At 41.5% G+C, this 26,531-nt stretch overlaps 1 protein-coding gene and 1 long non-coding RNA gene across 4 annotated transcripts in view; one reads left to right on the top strand and one right to left on the bottom strand.

The window, feature by feature from the left end:
- Positions 1 to 26,531, top strand: part of NRG3 (neuregulin 3) — a 611,141-nt gene that overhangs the window by 242,655 nt on the left and 341,955 nt on the right. For all 3 annotated transcript variants that reach the window (XM_081004950.1, XM_081004952.1, XM_081004951.1), the window contains exon 2: positions 10,819 to 10,948. In XM_081004950.1, coding sequence (XP_080861076.1) covers positions 10,819 to 10,948 — 130 coding nt within the window. The remainder of the gene's footprint in view (positions 1 to 10,818; positions 10,949 to 26,531) is intronic.
- On the bottom strand, positions 193 to 25,505 carry LOC308477006. Its single transcript, XR_013986336.1, has 3 exons — positions 24,131 to 25,505; positions 1,203 to 1,447; positions 193 to 249 (listed from the first exon to the last, which is right to left on the bottom strand). It is a non-coding gene; the product is annotated as an uncharacterized lncRNA (long non-coding RNA).

Below are 26,531 nucleotides of genomic sequence, written 5' to 3'. Positions count from 1 at the left end.
GACTTACTTTGGATGTTTTCTTTTTCTTACCTGATCTTCAGAAGGGTAGCTCTGTTAGTCTACTGCGGCAAAAACAACAAAGGAGTCTTGTGGCACCTTGAAGACTAATAATTTTATTATGGCATAAGGTTCTGTAGACTAGAAGATCCTCAAACACCTGAGGATAGCATATAATGCTTTTGATGAAATGAACTCTAATCCACACAAGTTGCTCCATAAGTCTAACAGATGTTTCTCCCTTATTTGTACCTGTAACCATGAGAAAACAGAAGGAGATGGTTGAGGGTACAAAGCTTCATCTTGCCTCACCAATCACTGCCCCTTCATCTACTCCTCCTGTGAAAATTCCTGTGCTAACATGGTCTGGTTTGCAAGCTGCAACTGTGTAGGGTCATATCCTCAGTTGGTTAGAGTGTGGTGCTGATAATGCCAAGGTTGCAGGTTCAGTCCCCGTATGGGACAGCTGCATATTCCTGTATTGCAGGGGGTTGGACTAGATGATCCTCAGGGTCCCAACTCTACAATTCTATGGTATCTATAAGTCTTTCCATTAAAGCTGCTGTCCTCCATGCAAGGATATCATCAGGTGGGAAGAACCTGTGTATATGCTCCTCCCCTTGTTAATCTAATTTTTAAACTTTATTGTAGCACTGAAGGAAACAATCAGGGGAGGGCTGCTGCAGTAAAAGGAAAGCACACAGAGCATTATATAACCAGCAGCATCTCAGCAGGGGCGGTGAAAGGTCTAAGCCCAAGATCACGTCAGTCTCCTTGCTATGATTGTAAATGGGAAGAGATTATTTCCTTAATGTAAGTAGAGCCCAGGACATTGTTGTTAGGATACAGTGGTACCTTGGGTTAAGTACTTAATTCATTCTGGAGGTCCGTTCTTAACCTGAAACTGTTCTTAACCTGAAGCACCACTTTAGCTAATGGGGCCTCCTGCTGCCACTGCACCACCGGAGCACGATTTCTGTTCTCATCCTGAAGCAAAGTTCTTAACCCGAGATAATATTTATGGGTTAGCGGAGTCTGTAACCTGAAGAGTTTGTAACCTGAAGCGTATGTAACCCGAGGTACCACTCTATTGCCATAATAAAAGGCAGCTGAAATTGGCCCTGGAAACAAGCCAGTAATCAGCTGATACTTGACATAGTGAGTTTGTTGAATGTCTAAGGCACAGATGGAGGATACTTTCTCACCTGAGGGCCTCATTGCCTTCTGAGCAAACTTTTGGGGTCAAATGCCAGTGGTAGGCAAAAGTTAGCCATGAGTGTCCCTCTGCATAGCAGGCTACTTTCTACACACACTCACACACTACTCTGTGTCCTCCAACCAGGCAATCAACAGGCATTTTCAGAGTTCAGGGACACATTCTGCAGGTAGGGTTGTCAGATCTGAGGCGCTGATGTGGAGTTGCAAGAATTTGGCCGCCATCACAGGGTTTCTGGGAGAAAGATTAAAATGTTAGGAGGAGGAGATACAGAACAAAAGTGGTCAGCTATTTTGTACTTGGCCTAAATGCTGCTTCTGTTTTCTCTACTTTCCCTGCAGTGATGTCCAGCAAGCCACACCTTGGGGCACATGGTCATGCACTTCTAACGTCATGCATCAGGAGGAGAGAGACCCGCCACAGCCTCAGGAAGGCCCACAGAGGCCTGCCTCAGGCTGCAGATTATTTCAGGGAACCCTCAGCCCCTCACCCCCCAATGGTGCCTCTTTTGAGGCCCTAGGCATATTAAAACTTTCCCCCTATTGTCTAAGATGATTCCCACAAGCCACCACTAAAACTACCCTCTGTTCTGTCAGGCATAACCCCTATAAGCACATTTCATTTCTGAGAATAATAACTGTAAACTGTAGAACAGAGCCTGAGGTGGGTTGGAAGTAGAAATAAATGCTCACAGATGATTATGATGGCTGCATTCATAGTAAAATATTGGGGATGTTAATATTGATAAGAGAAATATGGCAGCCATCCAGCCCCACCATTTGCACACAATGCTAATGGTAAAGGGCTATGAAATATTTATTTACTACTTTTGGCAAGGCAAAATGTCAAGATGCACTCCCCTTTTTAAAAAAAAGGGGGGGGGGGAAGGCGCAAGTGTCTGCCAAACCTGTCAAGATAATGCGAACACGTAACAAAATTTGTGCTGAGAGCTAAACACATAGGCTACAATTGGATTCAAGTTGGAATGAAGTGATGAATGTAGCAGCAAACCTTCCAAAACTGTCGAGAACTAAAGCTTCCAGCCTTGTTAGCAGACCAAGATCAGCAGTATAGGACATTGAGCCTTGTGAATTTAAGAGTTCCTCAAGGCATATGAGAAGAACTTAAGTATGTTTACTTTTAGTAAAGAAAGGGGGGAAAGGTTAAGAAAGGTCATGATGACTGTTTGGAAAATATTTCTGAAGGATTTCTAGAAGATCTCAGTAAGTTCAAAGAACATAATAAGATATATCACTGATTGGATTATTTGGTAACAATCCTCCTGTTTTTGTTTTCCTGCTCCCCTCCATCTCAGGATTTCCCAAAAGTGTTTTTGGGGGTGGGGGAGCAAAGTCTGTAGCCAAGGGGAGGGGGCAAAAAAAGCTCTCTCTTTCTCTTTTCTGTTAACAACTTTGTTGAAGGTTTAATAACACAATTTTACAATCAGTTATCATAATTAAAACGATAATTCATGCCATTTGGTGTCAAGATTATTAACACAAATGACCTCCCATGAGATCTGCTGAACCACAATGAGGCATATTAGTATACACTTCCTAATAGATCTAGTCTTATTATGAGTACATTTCAACAATTATTGTTGTATTTATTTCAAAATTAGTTTGAAATAAATATAAATAAATGAAGAAGGTAATAATAACAAAGCTTTTTAAAAAACAGACTCCTTCACTAGGAAGAGTTAAAACATAGACCTTCTCTTTGCTCTGCATAATTCCAGAGTAAGAAATCCCTTAAAACAAAGGTAGCCAATGTGGTGCCCAATGGACTACAACTCCCATCAGCCCCATTCAGCGTGGCCTGGGATGATGGAAGATGTATGTGGTCTACAATGTCTAGTTGCCATTTTGGTTACTCCTGCCTTAAAACACCCTTGGCTTTTGCCTGCTCTCTCTCCATGCTGTTATTCCTACTTCTTGTCCTTCCTTGCAGTTTGATAAGCTTGGGAGAGTAGGGAAGGAGAGAAATTGGCAGACACAAATGACAGTGACAGTAGGGGAACTTCCCAAAGAACTCTGGTGCAGAGGTACAGGTTTTGTCTCCCAAAAATTCACCAAAAATATTGATAAAGACCCAGTCAACTAGCTGCGGTGGGAGGTAGTGAAATCTTCCTAGTCTTACAGTGGCTATTTGCAGTAATATTATTTTCAACTGTATTTCCCCCCAAATCAGCATCAGCTACACAGTTGTTGTTTTTTAAAAGTAAGATGAATACACTCCTTATAATCTGCCCTGATATCTGCAATGATGCTGTAGAAGACATACAAAGGGGTAAATAATTTTAAAACATTATTTGAGCATAATGATAACTTTAGCTATCCAATGTTAGTCATACAGTAGACCTGTTGAAAAAATGGACATGAGTAATTCAAGTCTACTGATTTCTGTGGATTTGCTCTGTGTATGATATAATTGGCTATCACCCCAAATGTAATTCAAACATAGTCTTTATGTGGACAAATCTATTATACAGTGGTACCTCAGGTTACATACGCTTCAGGTTATATACGCTTCAGGTTACAGACTCCGCCAACCCAGAAATAGTGCTTCAGGTTAAGAACTTTGCTTCAGAATGAGAACAGAAATCATGCTCCAGCGGCGGGGCAGCAGCAGGAGGCCCCATTAGCTAAAGTGGTGCTTCAGGTTTCAGGTTAAGAACGGACAGCTGGAATGAATTAAGTACTTAACCCGAGGTACCACTGTATAGTTTAGTAGGCGGCACTGGGTGTAGCTGTATCTGGAGAGAGTCAGGAGTTTCCTGTTGCTGTTCCTAATGAAGAGAGACAACAAAGTTCATGTCTAGTTTCCTGCCTGTTGTGTCCTCCAAGCTTCCATGATGGCAAAAATACAGACTGATAATTTATATTACTTTTTGGTAGTGGAGGGATATCATTACCATCAGTTCAAAGTGAATTTTGCATCTTACCAAGATGAATTGGATTCCTTTCAAGATGAATTTAGTGGGTGAGAGTAGGTGGAGCTTGAGATTAAATAGGTAATATTTTATTCATAAAGCTGCACACTGGGGTAATCACTATTGTGTACTGTTCTGCACAATGTCATCTCTGTTTTCTTGTCCGTGGAACTGCCACAAGGAAATTCTGAGCTTGATTAAGAGTGGTGCATAGAGTTGAATGCATAAATATAGAGGAAATTGCCTGTGTTTTGCGGGTACTAAAAATGTTCTCATTTGTATTCAGTGGCAAGCTGATATATTTGTGTCTCTTTTGGCAAACAAGACACAGCTATGTATTGTCAGGGGCTATCTAGCAATATTTCTAACCCTTTCTTTTATTTAGTATTTGGAAAATGTGTGCCATGCCACTGTTGGCATGTACCTGTTCTCCTTAAATGCTTGTGTCATATCAAAAGTGAGAATGATAAAGAATGGTATTATTCACTGAGTGGAAAAATAGGGTTTTTCGTCTGTCATTTAGTGCGAGGGATGGTTCTCACATTACACTTTAAAGATGTTGGTATGCTTTGATGAGTCACACCCCTGCCTCATAGATATGCACACCAAGTAAGCTTTGGTGATTTAACCCTTCTTTGTGCAGTTATGATCATCACCTCCTAGCGAACCTCATTCCAAAATCTCACTGACTTTGGGCACTCCTGCCACAGATGAATACAACCCCAGCAACAATCTGAGCACATTGTAGCTAGTACATGTGTTGATCTCAGTGGGCTTTGTGGATTTTAAATATATATATTTCCTCTGATGTATGCAGGAATAGAGCACAGCAGTTTCAACACTGTCTAGGTAGAATTTCCTCCCTATTTATTTAGACTCTCCCATTTATCATGCATTCACAACACCGTACCGTGCATCTCAAATGGGAAGTAGACCAAGGCCCCTTACCAGACTAAGATGGCCCTAGGTCTACCCACTGTAACCAAATAGGAAGACTGACCTTAAATCATGCCCATCTTAGGCAGTCCCTAGCAGTGTTTCTCAAACTTGGGTCCCCAGCTGTTGATGGACTACAACTCCCATCATCCCTAGCTAGCAGGGCCAGCGGTCAGAGATGATGGGAGTTGTAGTCAAACAACAGCTGGGGACCCAGGTTTGAGAAACACTGCCCTAAGGTGCTTTGGCCTCATATTTTTAGGGCTTTGCAAATTAACACAAGGCTAGAGAGGTGTCTCCCTGCACAGCACATGTTGTCGGTGGTCAATGCCTTGAGAGCAGCTGTCTATAAGGGCAGACTGGCTGGCTCCTGCCCTGATGCAAGTGTGCAAGAAGAGAGGGGGAGGGAAAGGGAGAGAGATGGGAGCTGCTGCTGCTGTCTGTTGCCATGTCTTTAAGCTGAACAGGACCTTGAGTTAGAATATCACCTAGAGGAGAGAGTCAAGTTGAGTTCTGCTTCTCCGTCTTTGTGAATGAAGGTTCTATGTGGTTGGCTAAGGGGTAGAGCCAGTGGGAAGAAGAACCCTCTCCTAGGGCAACAACTGTAGGTAGGTCTGGGAGCAAGGACTGTGCGGAAGGGCTGATAACCATTGTCAGTCAGAGGGGTGAAGTATGTGGCACACTGTTCTGTCTGAGGATAAGGCAGGTTCGTGCTCTGTCATGAATGCTCATCTATCAGCTGTACTTCAATGAATGGACATGTGGTGATACAGATGTTCCAAAGCCGGTACAGCCGCTTCCCAGTTCCTAAATTGAGCCTCTTTGTCCATGCTGTAGAAGGGCAGATCTGGGTATTGTAGGGAGCTACTTGGGATTAATTTAGATTGTCATGCTTTTTATGCACCAAAACATATTGCAGAGTTTTGCAGTCATATGGATTTGAGGTTGTGCCTACAATGGAAAATTATTTGATCCTGTCAGTTCACCTCCATCCAAGGCTTCTCATTAGTATTATATAATTTAATTGGTGCAACTGTAAAGCTTCATAATACAGTGGTACCTCAGGTTACATACACTTCAGGTTACAGACTCCACTAACCCAGAAATAGTGCTTCAGGTTAAGAACTTTACTTCAGGATGAGAACAGAAATCGTGCTCCAGCAGCGCGGCAGCAGTAGGAGGCCCCATTAGCTAAAGTGGTGCTTCAGGTTAAGAACAGTTTCAGATTAAGAACGGACCTCTGGAACGAATTAAGTCCTTAACCTGAGGTACCACTGTATATGTATTTTCAGATGTGGACTTTCCTGCCCCATCCCCCGGGTAGATTGTCCTTTTCTACAGTAAATTACAAGCAAGCCGTCCATTCTGAAAATATTCTGAAAACTAAGTTATTCCTGAAAGGCTGCCATTTCCCATGCACTTTTTCTGGAATTGAAATCAGAAGCACCTGAAACATAAATAACAGCTGGGGGAGAACTGATGTTCACCCCCTCCACTACTCCACCTAAGAAGGACATCAATTAAGATTGTCCAGCTTCTCAGTTCTTTAATAATTATTTCAGTGGGCATATATTTAATAAGGTTTCATAAGGCATATAAATTATTTACTGTATTTTCTTTTGGAATCTGTACCTCCATGTCGCTGATTGATTTAAAGTTTAGGTGTCATCCGCATTGCACATTTGATCTGCATTTTGCCTTTGGGGCAATATTTTCATAAAGGGATTCAGATATCACATAGTTAATTTTCAACCCTACAGTACAACCCTCCACAGCGCACCAATTAATCCCCTCCCCTTTTCTTCTGGGATATTGTCACGAAACCCTACAATACTTGTTTTGACTAGAGTCAATGGATGGATAAAATGAAATGAAATATTTATATGGAGAAGAAACCCCCTCTGTCAAACTACTCTCAGCCCTTTTATAAGTTCCTTGTCCATCTGCAGCCACAACAGAAACTACTTTCAAAGCTCTCTAAGGAAAATAAGGAATAAGCTCTTCTAAAAGTCAATTTCCAGTATACCTAAAATTTTGCCCATTTTCTATTTTATGAAATATATTCAACAAAATTGTGCTGGTGGTTTCTGGTTTTCTCCCCACCCCCACCACCTTTTTTGGAAATGTTCCATCTTTTGCATAAATCTCCAGTGGTTGTCAAGCTTATTTTTGTAATGCAGAAATGAAAGCACTGTATTACAGTTGAATGACTACCGGGGCACTGGGCACTCGCTGCCCTTCTAGAAAGAGAATGATGCTCCTGAAATTACTATAATTTCACATTTCCAGAAGTAGGATTCACCCCACCCCCGTAATATGGTGTTATATCCACCAGAGAGTGGCTGTCAGATGAAATCTAATTGAATGGAATTGGATTGTCATTGTATTGCATGTTGAGCATCCAGCAGTTTAAAAGTGCTGATTAAAAAATAGAATGTAACTTCTTACTATTTAGCTCGCCGAAGGAATTCATGGTAAATGGGTAATGGAAAATTAAAGGCTATCTTGACATACAGAATGGTATTGACTTAATTGAGGATGGTGAGCCAGAGTAGTTGTTCAGGCATGTGCAATGAAGGTTTTAGGCTGCGGCAACTGTGGAAATAATGAGAACATTGTTTGCAAATGACCCTTCCTGAAATTTCAGTGCACCCAGGAGATGAAAATTGGTGACTTTAGCTAAGATGTTCAGGGTATCCATCCTCTTGCTGTGGTATCACTAAACCTATGTGTCCCCCCTTTCGCCATTTCCATCCAACACTTTTGAAATGCTCCCTGGTTCCATTCTTGCCTGGTTGCAGCCTAGCTTTAGTTTCATGGAGCATCTGAGTATTTAGGGACTATAGGCAGTGTAGGGAAGGATTGCTTCTAGATTTTTCTGGGAGAGGTAAACGCCAGTGTGAGAAAGAAGTTGAATGTAGCCTTGAGCATAATGAAGAGTGGTCACAACTCCTCCATATGGGCATGGCCCACAGTAGAGGCTTCGAAGGGAGTGTACAGTGGTACCTCGGGTTACATACGCTTCAGGTTACATACGCTTCAGGTTACACACTCCGCTAACCCAGAAATAATGCTTCAGGTTAAGAACTTTGCTTCAGGATAAGAACAGAAATCGGGCTCTGGCGGCGCGGCGGCAGCAGGAGGCCCCATTAGCTAAAGTGGTGCTTCAGGTTAAGAACAGTTTCAGATTAAGAATGGACCTCCAGAACGAATTAAGTACTTAACCCGAGGTACCACTGTATTTCATTGTTTAACTATGAGATCTCCATTTGTATCTTGCTTTTCTACTCGGGAGCTTAAGCTTGTATATGTTTTCCTTTTCCTTGTCTTTTATATTTACAACAGCCTTCTGAGGTAGGTTATGCCATGCTAATATGTGCACATAAGCAGCAGATCTTGTCAATAGATTCTGGTGGCTGGCAATAAATGAAGGGGCCCAATCCACCTGCAGTGTACTAGGCCCAGGAAATTCTGTTGGCATCCCTGACAACTACTACATGTCAGAGGAAATGTTGTGTTGTAGCATCCCCTCTTACATACTAGTTTTCTCTGTGCTGGATTTTGTGGGGCTGGATCCCTGGCTGGTTCTGAATGTTCACTTGCAACATTTGATTTCTTGAAAGGGGTATTTAGCTCCCATAGAGCTGATATGTGACTGTAATTTGAGCACTGAAGAGTCATCAGTCAGGCAATACAAGAGAACCATGCCATATATTTTGAATGTTTTCTTTTGTAGGACCCAGCATACAGAGTGACTTGTGTCATGTTCACATTTTAGAGGACAAGGTTTTGCAATAATCCTCTTGAAGGAGATCAGTTTTGTAAAACTGAAACCTGTGTTTTCGGTAATCCCTGCAGTGGTTTTCCTTTCATAGTTAAAAATGTGCTTGCTCTGGTTCTCTTTAGAGCACCATGTTCCAAGCGTCCCTTTTCAAAATGATGTTGTAACAAAAATATGTGTGGTCTTGGGAGAAACAAACAAATCATATTGTGTGGAAAACCTTTTTGTCTTGTAACTACAATGAATGCAACATAAAGCAAACTCTGGAGAGAGCTTTTTAAAAAATGTCTCTTCCACATTAAGTAGCCATTTTTTTACCTGGTCTTTGCTGTTTGGTAGTCGGTAGTCCCGCCCAGTGCTATTTTTCTAGAAAAAGAGGTGTCAGAACTCACCATGAACATGTTCTCTTATAATGGCAATGGTGCCCACCTGAGAGGTGCCAGAACTCAGTTCTGGAGAATTTCAGCTGAAAAAGGGCCCTGATTTCTCTCCTGTTGCATGACATTTCAGTTACCCTCTTCTAGATATGCTCTACTTGGCAAGTTATCACAGTTTGAAAGGGTTAAGTAAAGCTATGAAGGGAAATGGTTGTGGTGGTAACTAAAAGTTCTCTCACCTTGCAACCTGTCTGACTCCAGTATTGGGATAATACTGACTAGGGTTAGTAGGGTTACTACATTGTCTCTGATGAAGTCCAGTGTCTTCAGCTTTCAGTTTTTACTGAGATCTCTGTTGCTATCGCTACTGAGTGGTCATAGTTGTTTGTAGAATATGTGACATAACCCCGGGGTGTTTCCAGGCCTAAAGGGATTGAATTGAAAAGTATTTCTAGTCAATATTTTACTGATCTCAGCTTCTCCAGACCCTCCAAGTGTCCCTATTTTCTAAGAGACAGTCCCATATTTACAGAAGCTGTCCCGGTTTATAATTTGATCCCAGAATGTCCCTTTTTCCTTAGGGTAGTCCCTATTTTTATTTGAGAAATGTTGGAGACTATGGAGTTATGTGACCCCTGAGCCAAGGAGAAAAGTAACTTGACATTTAGAAAACACCTGAAGGCAGCCCTGTATAGCATGGGTAAGCAAACTAAGGCCCGGGGGCTGGATCCAGCCCAATCGCCTTCTAAATCTGACCCGCAGTCAGTCTGGGAATTAGCGTGTTTTTACATGAGTTAGAATGTGTGCTTTTATTTAAAATGCATCTCTGGGTTATTTGTGGGGCATAGAAATTCATTTTCCCTCTTCAAAATATAGTCCGGCACCCCACAAGGTCTGAGGGACAGTAGACTGACCCCCTGCTGAAAAAGTTTGCTGACCCCTGCTGTATAGGGAAGTTTTTAAACGTTCAGTGCTTTATTATGTTTTTATATTTGTTGGAAGGTGGTTGGGGCAATCCAGTCAGGTGGATGAGATATAAATAATTAAATTATTGTTGTTGTTTTTGTTAAAATTTGTATACTGTCCTATACCCAGAGGTCTCAGGGTGATTGTTATTACTCTGGAATAGGGCACCACTATTTTCATTGGAGAAATGTTGGAGAGTGTGCATTCTTTACACTAACTGGCAGTGACTCTGCAGTGTTTCAGCCAATAGTGTTTCCTAGCCCTGCCTGGAGGTTCCAGGGATCTTCCGCATGCAAACTATGCACTCTGTCTCTGAACTACAGTACAGTAGACCCTGTATTCTGATGGATCTCACCCTTTTATCTGCTAGATGCTGTTCTGAAAGTACTCCTGGTCTTACAGTTTAACTTTGCGTAGACAGGATGTTGGCCATTGGCCTGATCCTGCAGGCTCTTCTTATGTTTTCATCACTGATCTCCAGGTTATCCCCTAGCTCTACCATCCCTGTTCTTGTTTTTTGAAACCAAATGTTGACTACCTGGCCAAGGGCATACATCTCTAATATGTTTTCCTATACTGACAACATTTTGTCTCCATTGTTCTTTCTCTCCAGATACCACAACATACTCCACTGAACAATCTGAGCACTTTAAGCCATGCAAAGATAAGGATCTTGCATACTGTCTCAATGATGGAGAATGTTTTGTCATTGAAACCCTGACAGGCTCCCACAAACACTGCCGGTAAGTGTTAATATACTTGGCATCAATAATAGCAGTGCAAATCACGACTGCATCCCAGGAGGGGGAGGAATGAGAAAATATTTAAAATATCATTCTTGATCATAAATGAGCGGAAACCACAAGAGGGCAGGTCTTCTTTTTTGTGATTATCAGAGAATCTTGTAATGGACAGCTAAGAGTTATAAAATGATAAAAAATGATCTTCACTAAGAAGGTTCTCCCGAAACATGGAGGATATGTTTCATGTTGAAGTGTGAGGACAAGGAAAACTGTATACATTTTGCAGGTAGAAGCTGTTTTAAATAATAATAAAATTCCCGCTTGTGATTAAAGTTTGCATTATGTTTGAAAGTAAGAGAGGAATTTTGATAACAACACATCCTGTTTCAATAGAAAAAGTATTTCTAATGATCAGTACAGTTTAAGTAGTGATACTCAGTATTATATGCAGGGTTGACTTCAGGAAGTTTGGGGCTTCTAGGGAAGAAATTTGTGAATGGGCCCTCAACCTGCAGAGAGGATGAGCTGTATGCAAGATATTGGCTAACAGCAAAACATCCAATCTATATTCAGTACCAAGTCTCCTGCAAGGAGGTATTTAACCCACAGATCAGACTTCCCCTTTTTGTGATGTCATATTTTCCAGCAATTTCTATATATAATTATTCAGATAATCCAGATAATCCAACTGCAGTTATCAGGTGAAAATAGAGCATTAGTAACCAATTATATATTTTAATCTGGCGTAGAATATTGTATGCCTTGTTTCTGCATATACATTAGGCAACATTTTTATTTTAAAGATAGGGACAGCTTCAAAGGAATGTCACAGTTGCCCATGGGCAATGCTTGCCTTTCACATTTCCACAGCTGAAGGAAAAGTCAAAATGGTGGCCCCGCATCCCTGCTGTGGAGTCACTTGTTATTGTTTTTAAATGAACACATAGCTAAAGGCTGGAAAACAGTGCCTGTCTGAAATCTGGTGAGTGAAGTGACTGATTCATGCTGCTTCTGTACAAAACTAGCCCTGCCCATATCTTATGTCTTATGTCTTGTAGAATTGATTGTTGGATTGTTGTAATTGAAATATTCAACAAAATGCTCATGATTAGCACTGACTGTTAGATCACATGGTGGAGTCAACCTCCAAAACACTTTTCCCCCCTGATCCCTTCATTGCTCCACCACAAACTTTTATCATCATGATTTGGAAGAGTTCTTTCACATTTCCACTAAAAAAAAGTTTATGAAATGGTTCTTGTATGAGTGATCCTGTAATTTACAGTTAATAGCACTCTTTGGATTTTGAATACAAAGGTCCCCTGTATGCTTTGAACACAAATGCTTCTAAATAGTGAAGTTCTTATTGCTAGAGTGGTAGTAGCAGTAGTAGTAGTACTTATTAAATTTATATAATGCTCCACACCCACAGGTCTTAGAGCAGTTCACAAGATAAGAGCACTATATAAAAACACAGAATACTTAAAAACAAAAACAACCAAATAACACTCCCCCCCAAACCCCCCCCCCCACAAATTTAAAATGTTCCAAACAATACCTATAATTAGAGGCGTAAAGTGTTTTAAGGAATGGCAGAAAGACCTGGCCACCCTCCAGATCTCTCATGGGAGGCACACAAAGAAGGGCCTCATTATGGTTAGTTCAGTAGGATGTGTGTGAATTTGTGTGACAAAATTCACTTCACACCTGGGTACCAGAGCCAATGGTGGGTGGAGCCAGAGCCAAAAGTTCTTGAAGTTTTACAGCACTGTATAGCTGTCTCTATGGGACCCCATCTCTATAGACATCATATTAGAAACACATGATATTTGACTGTGGGCTGCAGGTTCCTAGAAAATAGAATGGACCCCAAATATATATATATACAGTGAGGGGGGAAAGTACTGTAACAAGCTGGGATTACAGGTAAGACCTCTCCCTTACAGCAGGTGCTTCTAATCTCAGCTCGTTACATACAGTGAAGATACCAGGTAGCCTGACATCTGGCTGGTTGATAAGGGATCAAATACTTATTTCACTCATTATAATGCACATCAATCTCTGACTTTTGTCTTCTGGGTTTCTGGGGGTTTTCCTGTTGTTATTCTGTCTCTCACAGCTATAATACACCTACCATTAAAATTATGGACTGGTCATTTCTTCGTCAGAGGGCAAACGGGCAAATTTAGCAGGGGATCAAATACTTTCCCCCCCTCACTGTACACACACACACACACAGGGTGCTTTTTTTCTTTAAAAAATGTTTAGAGGTAGTCTCATTTTCCTACTCATATTGAAATACTGCCCCTCAATGAGGCCAAACTTAGATTCACAAAATGTTTAGGGGTATGCGTACCTATATCTATATCTATATCTATATCTATATCTATATCTATATCTATATCTATATGGCATGCCCTTGTTCTAGCCTACCATTAACCCTGCATTAATTGCTACTCTAACATGATGCTGTTGTATCCTTTACATTAATCTTGGGGCAGAACAATTGAGATTAAAATCAAGGAAGGGGCACCTCCTCTGGAATCTACTCCCTGAAGTTTCTGTTGATTGAGATGGCACCTTCTATTTACCACTGTTATGGTCTGGATCCTTGTGTTGTGCTAAATGGACCATCTGAGAGGACATCCTTGAATGAAAGCAAAAATTAGTGGGCTGCATATGCAAAGAATGGTTGAATGGCAACCTGTAGATCAGATGCATGCCCTGAAGCAAATTCTGGGGGCCTCTGACGACCCACAGATCTATGGCTAGATTCAGGGTTTGTATGCATGCTTAGATAAACACGTGACCTCAGCCTGGAAGATAGTGCTGACATGATTTCCCTTAAGCAAATGAAGCCCATTCAAACATTTTATCCATATTGCTCTGTTAACTGCTTCTTTGGCAATAGCATACTTACATTTTTACCAGAGCAGCTGATGGAGGCAGAAGGTGAAATGTTTTGCAACAGAAATTAAATATCAGTTTTGTTAATCACAGTCTCATATATATTATTTCAGTGATTAACTGAATCCCAAAAGGGATCCAAAGCAAGCTTGTGTGAAGTGCTGTTTGATGCTTAGAAAAACTTCATTAGAGTGTGTATACATACTCACCTGTGAAAATGCAATGGGCTGCTGCCAATTGCCTCTTTGATGGATTTTCCAGGAAGCACTTTCCTGTCTCATTCCACCTGAGTGCTGTTGATCCATACCTGTGAAGTCCTTAGTTATTGGATAATGCCAACTTTCATGTTATATAAGAGTGCTCTTCAAGCTTGGGTCCCCAGATGTTGTCAAGCTACATCTCTCATCATCCCTCACCATTGGCTAGGCTGGCTGGGGCTGATAGGACCAGTAGTTCAACAACATCTGGGGACCCAAACTTGAAGAACACCTAATATCATGAACATCCATGACAGGGGCAGAGTATGTCAAAGCACGTTTCTGGTTCCCTGGTTGGTTTTGGGGTAACAGAATGCCCCACCAAAGAAGCTGGACATCGCTGCTGTATGGAATTTAAGAAGTAGCTCAAGGAAGATTTGGGGCAGGGTAGGAAGAAAAAAAAATCCATCAAGCTTTTAATATTCTGTGCTTGCTGACGATTTTGTTTTTTTCCTTTCAATCCTATATGCTCCACTGATCACTCACTTCTCCCCCTTTATTTACTTTCCTCATACGACACACTTATTAAATTAATTATTCTGAATCATGCAGCGTGGCGATTTATAGCATTAACTCACTAAACCTATCATAAAACTTTATAGGCACTTTAGGAAATGGTTGTATTTGTAGCCAGCTCAGACTTACTGCTAAGCCTAGGGCAGGAGTCGATGGGAAGAGCTTTCTTTTCTCCAAACCACCTCAGTCCATATGCTTTCTGAGCAGAAAGAATCAGTGAGGTGGAAGCAACAGGGTGGTGGTGGAAACAGAGTATCTCTCAGGCAGAGAGAAGCAGCGACATCGCTCTGACTCAATAAGCAAGACTGGATCTCATAATGGGGGAGAGGTGATGAATACATGTTAATATTTGACCTTGAATTCCAAAATGCCTGAGGAACATTTGTGCATGAACCAGCCCTAAGATGGGACCTACTGAGTACAAGCCAGTTGGTTCCTGTCCCCCCCCCCCCCAATCCAGTTAAAACGTCGTCGTAAGTGAATGCATTCCTCCAAGCAGATTTTATGTTTGTGTGTGTTGTTTTTACCTATTCTCAGTAAGGAGAACAACAGGTGGTACAATATTGGCAGGAAATAATTAAATAAAAATGAATATAGCCATTATGTGTTCAGTCAGTGAATGTGTTCAGCAGATGCTTGGCACTGGTTGTATTAATAAGGCTATGGATTCTATTGATTAAGTGCCAGCAGGGATGAATATCAACCATGAATTGTCTTTTATTTGCTGTATTTTCAAGGTTGTTACACTTCATTTTCCTTTCCAAATTTCTGGCATGTTCACTCGGGCAATTGCATCCTTTGAGTGGTGGGTCTAGCAGAATCACGCCGTTCCGTTGCTGTAGCAGTTCTGCTGCTGTTTGCTAACTAAAAAAAAAAAGCTCTCTTTCTTGTACAGTTTCCTACAGGAATATGTACAGCTGGGCGGTGGGTTTTTATTTTCCAGTCAGGATTTTCAAGCCGTTCATACAGCTTGTTTATTTTCTCCTAGGAGCTCAAAGTGGTATACACAGGAGAATAAATATTGACTGTGTTCAGGGCCATCTTTAGCATATGTGCCGCCGGGGTGCAAAGATCTGCCCAGCACCCCCAAATTTAGTTTAGCCCCCAAATTAACTTTTATTATGCTTATGTCAGACACCACGCTTACGCCTTATCTCTTGTTTACAAAAGAAGGGAGGAAAAAGAAATGTGTTTCTCGCTTAGCATTCGTCGTAAAATGAAGAAAAAATGCAGCTTGCGGAATTCATAGTGTGTGCTCTAGGCGCGTTTTTGCAGAAATGGAAAGCTAAAATCACGTGCTGAAACCCATGTGTAGTAGAGCCCTAAGTACTAAGTAGTTAGTCAAAGAAAATGCCAACAATTAGCAAAAATTAACATTATTTTTTTAACGATTTCTCTAAACGAATTTGAACTGTAAGTGCTGAAATTAAAACACGCCGTTGTGAATGACAAGCGCCGCTGGCGCGGCACATCTTTGATAAATGAGCGCACAAAGTTGAAAGACCTTTAGTGAAACAGTAGATATACATTTCGTTAATACCTAGGTATGTATGTATTTTGTTTTTCTAGCTTGATCAAAATTATTTATTATTTCATAACAGGTAGATAGTTAAGAGCTTAGGGGGCTCAGTAGCAGGTGCCTGGAGGCCCCCCCCCCCCAGAATTGGGCGCCTGGGTGCCCTGCACCACTTGCACCCCTGGGTAAAGACAGCCCTGACTGTGTTCTTGCAGCAGTCCTGTGAGTTGGGTTTGGTTGAGAGACAGCGATCCCTCAGTGAGCTTCACTCTAACCACTACACAGCACTGATTCTGTGTCACATAGCTTCTGAAGCGCAACCAATACAGTTTGGCTGGCATGTTTGTGAGCAGTAGGGATCATGGCCTCCCTTTCCTCTCAACAGGAGTTAATGCTGAGTAGATCTACATAGGTCTGTGAGTCTCCTTGAATCCTGTGGCCAAGCCAGGCAATCATTTAGGTAAAGGTAAAGGGACCCCTGACCATTAGGTCCAGTCGCGGACGACTCTGGGGTTGTAGCGCTCATCTCGCTTTATTAGCCAAGGGAGCCAGTGTACAGCTTCTGGGTCATGTGGCCACTTCTGGCAAACCAGAGCAGCGCATGGAAACGCCATTTACCTTCCCGCCGGAGTGGTACCTATTTATCTACTTGCACTTTGACGTGCTTTCGAACTGCTAGATTGGCAGGAGCAGGGACCGAGCAACGAGAGCTCACCCCATCATGGGGATTTGAACTGCCGACCCTCTGATTGGTAAGCGCTTGGCTCTGTGGTTTAACCCACAGTGCCACCCGCATCCCCAGGCAATCATTTAGGAAGCAGCAGTTTACCATGCTGTGCATTTAACTGCTTGGCAAGCGGCTTGTTTATGTCATGCAGCCGAATGAGGAGAATTTCTCCACACATCCATACCCAACTGGAAAAAAATGGATTAGCAGAGGAGTGGTAAAACTCTACTTACTGCTTGGCAGGATGCCACAGGCCCAAGGTGGATGGTATTTCCTCAGGGTTGCCCACTGCTGTGTCCCATTTGCCTGCACTCTCCACACTTAGTTCCAGGTACAGCAGTTTTGCTGGGTTTCCCAGGAGGCTCCAGAGGATGGGGAAAGGCTCCTTCTTCACCCCCGGTCTTCTCCTCCTCCCACTGCATAAGCTTCCTAGTTTCTCATGTAGATTGGAAGTTCCCACCTGCTAAATGAGGCACCCCCAAACTCAGCCCTCCAGATGTTTTGGGACTACAATTCACACATCCCTAACCACTGGTCCTGTCAGCTAGGGATGATGGGAGTTGTAGTCCCAAAACATCTGGAGGGCTGAGTTTGGGGGTGCCTGTGCGAAATGGTTGTCTGTATAAACACACACTCTCTGTGTTATGTGTGCATCATTCCTCAGCATTTCAAAGAAAGTGTGAAGGACAAAACCATGCAACTGACAAAAGACATTGTCAGCAAGTCGCTTTCAAATGAGGATTTTAAATGGAGTTTATAGCGAGCAACTTTTTTTCCCCCAAACCTCCAGCATGCATTATTTCAGAGGCAGCTGGTGAAGTGAAGCAGCCTCTGGTACACACAATAAGACTGGAATGGTAAAAATGGAGCTAATTGGAGGTGAAACAATACACTGAGTGACAAAAACAAAAACCCCAAATATACTATTTTTGTTGTTGCTTTTAACAACTTCCCCAATCTGAGTCCAAGCACCTAGGGAAACTCATTTAAAAATCTACCATTGGGCACAATTAAAAAAACAAAACAAAAAACACCTGTCTGGGAAGAAATGAAAGTTGAAATATGAAGTTCCTTCAGAGCTGCTGCTGTTATTGTTTTAAAATGGGTGAAGTAAAGCAACACAAAGTTATGACTTTGAGAAGCTAAATATAGATTGCCTATATGTCCCCGTCCTGGCTCCTTGCTTTTTTTTTTTTTTTTTTTTTTTAAAGTGGATTCTTCCAAGTGGATTGAAGATGAGTAATCTAACTGCTGAAACAAATATGCAATTTGATTAGAACTTGTTGTTAAAATTCCATTTCAATTCTTATTAAGTCCCTGAGGGTCTTCTTTTTTTTTAAGGCTTTGATAGCACAAGAGCTTTATCATCCATCATCATCCTTTCCAGCAGGGTGGCATAGTTGGCGCTTGGCGATTTTATTCTCACAGCAACCATGTGAAGGAGTTTAAACTGAGAGGAAGGGGCATTGCTCATTAGTAGAGCAAATGCTTCACACGTAGAAAGTTCTAGATCCAGTCCCTGGTATCTCTTGTCAGTCCAGACAATACTGAGATGGATGGCGCTTATGATTGAGAAGGCTGGTCTCTCTGGGAAAAGTCTAGCATTCTGGCCAACATATTACGCTGACTGTGTACAGAGGATGTGGCCGAGGGTAGGACAGAGAATAGCACATGCAGATTAATAAACTTCTAAAAAGCTTGTGCCCAATCCTCAAAACCTTTTTTTTTTAAAGTCTTGGAGAAGCTTCACATGTGCCTGGGGTTGGCTCTGAACAAAAAATGGATGGGAGGCAAAATGTGCACCTACAAAACATCAGTGCAAGTGCATGTCTTTTGGATTGCTACCATCTCGGCCACAAGCCATCACAAAGTTAGGTTTGCTTAAGACCATTGAAATCATTGGAATTAAGCACCCCTTCTATTCTGTAGGGTTGTGGCCGTAGTGTTGGACATCACTTTAACTAACTAACTAACTAACTAACTGACTAACTGACTAACTGACTAACTTACTAACCAACTAACTGTATCTTGTCTTTATCTGGTGAAGTGGCCCTCAAGGTAGATTACAATACTGAATTAAAATATGATATAATGAAAAAAGTGCTAACATCATCTTAAACATTCAAACAGACATTCCATCCTTCTGAAAAAAATAAATGTTTTTACTCACTTTAGAAAATGCTTAGAGGTGAATGCTAACAATCCTATATAGTTTTTTTCATGTCTGCCTTTTTGGTATACCCCGACTTGAAACGGTGCAAAGCATAACATTACAGAAGATTGCTTCCAACATGTAGGTCAAACGGAACGGAAATGACATTACTGGATAGAGAAAAGCACTTAATTGGCAAGCCAGTATCGCAAGGTTAGTTAACTTTCACTGAAGGAAAAACACAATCTGTTAGGCTGACACCGACAAAGATTTGGGAAGGGAAGGAGAGCTACACAGTTCTTCTAGAAGTATGGCAAGGACGGCCAACAAACATTTTGTTATTTATTTATTCAAAGCATTTATATTGTGCTTTTCAGCTGCAAAGGCTCTTAGTCCCTGGTACACATCAAGAAAAATAACACAGTCTCTGCCCCCACATTTACAGTCTAAAAATGATTATTGCAATTATTATTATTATTATTATTATTATTATTATACCCTGCCCATCTGGCTGGGTTTCCCCAGACACTCTGGGCAGCTTACAGATTATAATTATTACCAGTTGCCTTTCACTAGATCCCTGGGTGGGTTACACCAAGATCATCAGCAGACTATATGCTGTCCACTGGGATGCTGCCATGAAATACCGTATTTTTCGCTCTATAAGACGCACCAGACCACAAGATGCAGCTAGTTTTTGGCGGAGGAAAACAAGGAAAAAAAATTCTGAATCTCAGAAGCCAGAACACCAAGAGGGATCGCTGCGCAGTGAAAGCAGCAATCCCTCTTGCTGTTCTGGCTTCTGGGATAGCTGCGCAGCCTGCATTCGCTCCATAAGACGCACACACATTTCCCCTTACTTTTTAGGAGGGAAAAAGTGAGTCTTATAGAGCAAAAAATACGGTACTTTAGTGAGGAATCCTCACCCAGAAGAGAACATTTACAGTTTCTCACTGCTTAGATCAGGGGCCAGCAAAAATTTTCCACAGGGAGCCAGTCCACTGTCCCTCAGACCTTGGGGGGCGGCGGCTGGACTATATTTTGAAAGAAAAAAAATCCACCCCGACTCTCCCCTCCCTTCTCCACAGCACTGGACAAGCCCCAGTAGCTGCTTACCTGTGACTTGCGAGTGGCAGGGGCTGGCGGTGGCGGAGGGACAATGAGTGGCCTGAAAGGGCTGGCTCCCAAGAGGGGCTGCTTAAAATGGAGCTCAGCCAACTGCGGCTCAACAAAACCCAGCCTCCTTCCTCCTCTAGGCAGGACAGAGAGAAGCCAGGGGGAGGGAGGGAGGAGGGCCGCCACGGTATGTGTAAGGGAGAGGGAGGTGGAAATGGTACAGCCCAAATGATCAGAATCCCCACGCCGATCCACGCGGCGATTCCCAGACCACCCGCAGGCCGGATCCAGAAGGCAATTGGGCCAGATCCGGACCCTGGGCCTTAGTTTGCCGACCCATGGCTTAGATCCATGCCATCACATGAAGGCACACTATGCTGGGATGGCAAACCCTATGGTGCTAAATATAGAGGACAGGGATCCCTGAAGCTTTTCCTGGCAGCATCTTTGTGATTGATGTAATGGGGGGGGGGGCGGTCCTGTGTTTACTGAATGGCTGCAGTATAGAATGAACACAACTCCATAGCTGGACAATCACTTTGGACCAAAACCTTGATGGGGATGATCTTGCTCAAGTCTTTCTAGCAATGCCCGCTAGTGTTTTTATTTTCTTCCAACTTGTTCTTCCTAATCGCCGCCACTGAAAGTTTGTTGTGGACATGAAATTTCAAAACAATTCAAATTCAGAAGCTATATATTGAGGTCAAATTTTCATTCAAAATATGAAAGTTTGAGCACTTGTGACTTGTTGGGGGTCTTTGTTTCTCCCACGTGTTGAATTATGTCAGTAGTACAACAAATGTGGATAAAATAAAGTTGTAAACTGCCTTGAGTGCAATGCAGTCACATCCTAACAAAAAGAGAAGTGCGTGTGAACGATCAAATACTAATTACTATTGCATGTTGACTATCATTGCATGCAGTCAAGAAAATACACTTGAATACTAAATCCCATTGCATGCCAACTTGCAGTTACTAAAACCAGTTGCATGTCAGCTATCAAAGATCAACTGCCAAATGAGAAATACTGTATTTTAGAATAGGAAATAGAATTTTACTGGGGAATTCGTCTGGGTTTGCAGGTCATAAGAAGCTATAGTTACTCTGCAATGGAGGCAAAAACATCCAAATGTCTCTTTGCTGCTGCAAAAGGAGGGTGAAACTTCACCTGCAGCTTATTTTCAGAATGCTAAAACAATTACCATTACAATCAAGCACAGCCTATATGTGCCAAATGTCTGTTTTTTTGGGTTGCCTAGATGCACCTGAACTGTCTGGGGATATATTTTATATATAGTGTAATAAATTACTGAACACCATGAATACTGTGTTTGTGCATGCAGAATTGCATTTCATTTGGCTACTAATATAGGGAGGCATTCAACTAAGTTATGCTCAGAGTAGACCCAGTTAAATCAATGGAACTAACTTAGTCACGTTAATTAATTCCAATGGATCTGTTCTGAGTAAAACTTAGTTGAATACAACCAGTGTTTTGGGGAGAGTGAGTTTTCCAGACAAATTTTCATTTCCCCTGTTCAATATTAATTTATGCTTTTAATTTGCTGCATACAGTATACTCTATTATTGTTTATATTCTAGGATTTTTTTAATGTAAGTCTATGGGAGGGGGGGGAATCATTTGAAAAGTTTGCCGAAATAAAATAAATAAATAAGCCTCTCTCTAGACCTGCACATACAGCTATAATGATATCTAAGTTTTACTGCCCACTGAGACAAACAATATGTTTTTGTTACGGAGAAAGAAATCCTTTGTTTCTCTTTCGGCCTACCCCTCTGACAGGTGTCGAACTCAGTATGCACTGTGTCTAGTGTTTTATGTAATGAAGCAATTTTACTTTCCACTGAGCACCTTCAGAGGATCTGATTTTGCTAATGATTTCCCTTTGGACAACTTTGTTTACTAAACATTTTAATTTGCTGAATCCCTTCCTATTTTTGTAAGCACTGAAGCTTGCACACACAACATAGTGCGAGTTATGAATTGCCAATGAAGGTGCAACTCTGCAGTCGCAGGATTATCTTAAAGGCGCAGGGCTGCACTGGTGGAATCTAAGGCATGGATGTTTTAATTCCAGGCATAACTCATTTAGACAGTTCAATTGACTTGTAATGCCCCAAAGACAGAAGGAGTAATACTCAGAGCTGATTTTCTGTTGTTTATTTCAAATAGTCATCCAGATTAATAACCTCAAAAGGGGGCCATGAGGAATTAAATAATATGCACATAGCTAAGCAAAGGTTTTGTTGAGGTGCCTTGAATGTATAATGATTATACGTTTTGCCATTCTGCAGGAAACAAAAATCAGGCCTGCAAGTTAATAGGTTGTGAATCAGAAAATTAGGATAGGCTGTGATCCCTAGACCATGCAAACAAGACATTGTGCGTTCCCTTGAGACCTTTGCACTCGTTTTGTGGGTTGACACTTTATAATTTACAGACATGTTGATAAGTGATTGAGGAGTGTGTGTGTGTGGGGGAGTTTAGCAAGTTGCCTGCGTTACAGGACAGCACCATTGCATGTCAATTAATATTGTTGTTGTTTATTTATTTATACTCCAACTATTTGCCTGATGGGTCAACAAGCAGCTTGTATGTTAAACTACTTTTGAAATTACAGAAAGTTTCAAAAGCAGCTTGGTGATGTCATATTAGGTATTTCTGATATTCAGAGTGATTTAAAGCAGCAGCAGCAGCAACACAAATTCTGGGATATGTGAGGTTTATCACAGACCCTCAAAGTGTCCCTATTTTCCAGGGACAGTTCTAGATTTATCGTCCCAATTTCTGATTTGATCTCAGAGTGTCCTACTTTTTCTTAGGATGTCCCTATTTTCACCTGAGAAATGTTGGTGGGTGTGGACTTAGGCAACTCCTGAGCCAATATAAGTAAATATACAACTTTCAAAAGACATCTGAAGGCAGCCCTGTATAGGGAAGTTTTAAAATGTTTTATTATGTTTTTATATACGTTGGAATCACTCAGAGTTACTGGGGCAACCCACTCAGATGGGCGGGTGTTGTTGTTGACTAGGATGTCCCTTCTGGTATGAAAAAATGCTTAATATGGACTATATGGAATTGGCTGAGATGACTGGTAGAATCTGAGACCAGGGAGAAGGGTCGGTGGAAGAAGACTGGAAAAAATTTAAAATATATCTTCAAAAATATTGTAATATTAAAGACTGTTAGAAAGATGTCGGAAAAAGAAAATTAGGCAGTTTTGGTAGATATGACATAAAGGATTAAGCAAAAATGAGTTGATGAAATTGATGAAACAGAGGATGTTTAATTACAATATTTTAAACTAAAATACGTAAATGAAAATAAGGTTGGAAGGATTTGCTGAAAAAAATGATCTGAACTGGAATACAAAATTGGGAGGTGAGAGGAGGTCAAGGAAATAAGTAAAGGGAAAAAGCCATGTAAAGGTTTAATTTGTTTTTGTTTTGTTTTAATTTAATGCATTTTTATATCTTTTGTCTTGCTTATTGCTCTCTTTTTTCTTTTTACTTTGCTCTGTTATGGTTAAATTTTTTCTTGTATTTTGTACTGTTTTTTTCTCTTTTTGTAATCTTAAACTTGGAATAAATATCATTTTTTTAAAAAAATGCTTAATAGTTGCTGGATTAATTTTGGTTGGAATTATTTATTCAGATTCAATTGCATATTGCAACATTTCCCACCTAAAGCAGCGTACAAAATAAGGCGTAAATAACAAGTTGTGTCCTATCCTAGAGTCAACCTGCAGCAGATGAGACAGGGCAAAATGAGGAGCCATTTTCTCTCAAACTGTACTCCTTTTCTGACCATAGGGAGTGAGCAGTTTTCTGAGGACATTAGTAATAATCAAATTGCTTTAATTGCTGGAGTCCAGGGCATTCCAGACCCTGTAATATTTTCAGTTCAAAAACGCAGAGGAATGAGGAACCTCAGTGCCACCGCCACTACCACCCTCCAGCCACTAACCTGTTGACAAAGCGGGAAAAGGCCGGTTTGCTTGTTGAGGTGCTTGGCAAGACATGGGAAAGGGGGCACAGTGTCTTTCTCTCTCTCCTTCAGGAGGGCATATGAGCCAGTCTGGCTTCTGACCATCAGCATGAGGTCACAATGCCCACTCTTCCTTCAGCTAAGTGAGATCAACATGAGGTCACAATGGCCGGGCCCTCTCCTCCTCAGGCCAGCAGCATGTGTATGAAGACACATTTCTTAGTGTCTCTCTCACTGGAATGGGCAACATCTTTTCCTCCTCTTAAGATGGGCAGCAGTGGAATCATATGGTTAGAGTGGCCACCATTGCTTATTGAAATGGGCAGCAGCTTGTGGACAAGAAGAAGATTTGGCAGGGAGATGCCCTAGGCCCTAGGGCTTAACAGGGATTCTGCTGAAAGCAATTACTGCAGGATGACCTGAAGCTAGAGGTCTATAGACAACAGAAGCAGGCCAGGAATTTTGCCACAGAGTGTTTAGTAAATGTTGTGCCAGGCAATTTTTACTAAACCACTAAAGACAGCATCTTCTTGGTCAGTTATGTTACCATATAAAAGACAATGTGGCTGTGCTAAGGGCCAAACTAGACAATATGTTAGCTCGGTATCTGTGCTCTTAAGTGCAGACTGTTATTGTTTTCAACAGAAATTCAACACAAATGTCCAACACAGTGCAAGGTGTGGTTGTAGGTTAGGAGAATTGTGGGTTTAAAAAAACTCTTCCCTCTCCCTCTCCCCCCCCTCTCTCTCTCACACACACACACAGAGAGAGAGAGCGCTACTTCAGATCAAAATCCTGCATTAACAATTTAAATGGTGTGTGTGGTTTAAGAAAATTATAACACACTGTGGGGAAATCTCTCACTGAGGCAGGATGTGGCATTTGCCCATTTGTTTAGAGCTTGTCTGTACAGGGGGAAAAGAAAGGGTTAAAAATGTAGACCAATAGGAAAGCTGGAGACAGAGCCTACATGTGTATAAAAGGGCTTAGCTCGAGGTTCTTTAGAGCTGTTGGTGGGTAGTTGGTTGGTTTTAGTGGCTTGGCTGGTTGGGAAAGGCAGTTGGAGAAGCTGTTGGCAGGCAGTTGGAAATAGAGAGACAGTTAGGGCAGTGGGTTCTTGAGTGAGGGGAGGTAGAAGAGATAGAGAGAGGAAAATAAGACTAAGAAAGTAAAGAGTAACAATGTTTGGAATGTCGTAAAAGTTTGTTTGTGTCTGAAATAAAATACACTCTTTATTAATTGAGAACCTGACTGAGACTGAAGTGATTTTACCAGGGAGGGCCTGGTTGGTGGCAGCGGATTAGTGGTGTACGGGTCAATAGTCCGTGAGACGACTGGGGGCTCCGTACGAACACCACAAACACACTTTGGGGAAATCTCTCACTGAGGCAGGAATATGAAGGAGCATGGGAGTCTACCTTCATTTCCTCTTCCTGATGTTTTTCCATTCACTTCAACAGTAGCATGGTCTTTTCCTTATGCAAATTGTTGGCATGGAGGTCTCCTGATTGAACTCAGGACTGTAGCGGGGGGGGGGGAATCCCTTTACCCCTCTGATTCCTAATCTGGTCCTTCCCTGCCCCTCAATACTGTCAGTTTGTGTAAAAACAACAACAACAACAACAACCACAGCAGCAGCAGCTTACTTATGCTTATATTACCCTAAGAAATGGTCTAGTCTGGCACTAGGGTTTTCTATTGGTATTTAAATAATGCCATGTGGTTGGAATAGAATATGAAGGAACAATTCCACTGCTGTGATATTGACATTCAAAGATCTAAAGATCTGTGGAACATCATGGCCATAGATATGTTGTGAAGCTATAAATAATACTGTTATTGTCAAGTACTGATGTAGAGGTAGTTTTAACTTATGCCATTTTTTGTGGTCTGTTTTATCCTGGCAGTCAAAAGGCTGTCTTCAGCTGACAGTTTGGAAAAAGAAACACTTAAAAAAAAAATGTTTGAAAGCTTGTTGAGGACATAAGGGTTGTAGGGGAGGAATCAAAATATGGCTGTCTTTGTACATTGGATTTCTTTTAGACCCCCATGGTTCCAACATGTTGACCTAAAAGGCTCCATATTATGAGAATTGGAAACAAATGCCTCTGAGTCACTTCAGACTCTTAATAAGGCAAAGGGAATTGACACTGATACTAATCAGAATGGATGGCACCATCTCAAAGCTCTCAATTTTTTTGCTGTTTCAAGTTTAGTTGTATGCTGCTGCTCAGACATGTAAAGTCGTTTAGCTCGGCTGCAGTTGTGGGAACTGCAGAGTGCCTGGGAACTGCGGTTTTTGAACCTCCACACTGGGATGTCATTATGCAAATAAGTTTCCACAGAGAAGCAAATCTGTTACTTATTTTCATTGTTTTTC

Source organism: Podarcis pityusensis (genome assembly GCF_964106645.2).
Source record: "Podarcis pityusensis genome assembly, chromosome: 5".
NCBI lineage: Eukaryota > Metazoa > Chordata > Lepidosauria > Squamata > Lacertidae > Podarcis > Podarcis pityusensis.
The sequence above is the reverse complement of the archived record's forward strand: the minus strand, read 5'-3'. Positions and strand labels throughout refer to the sequence as shown.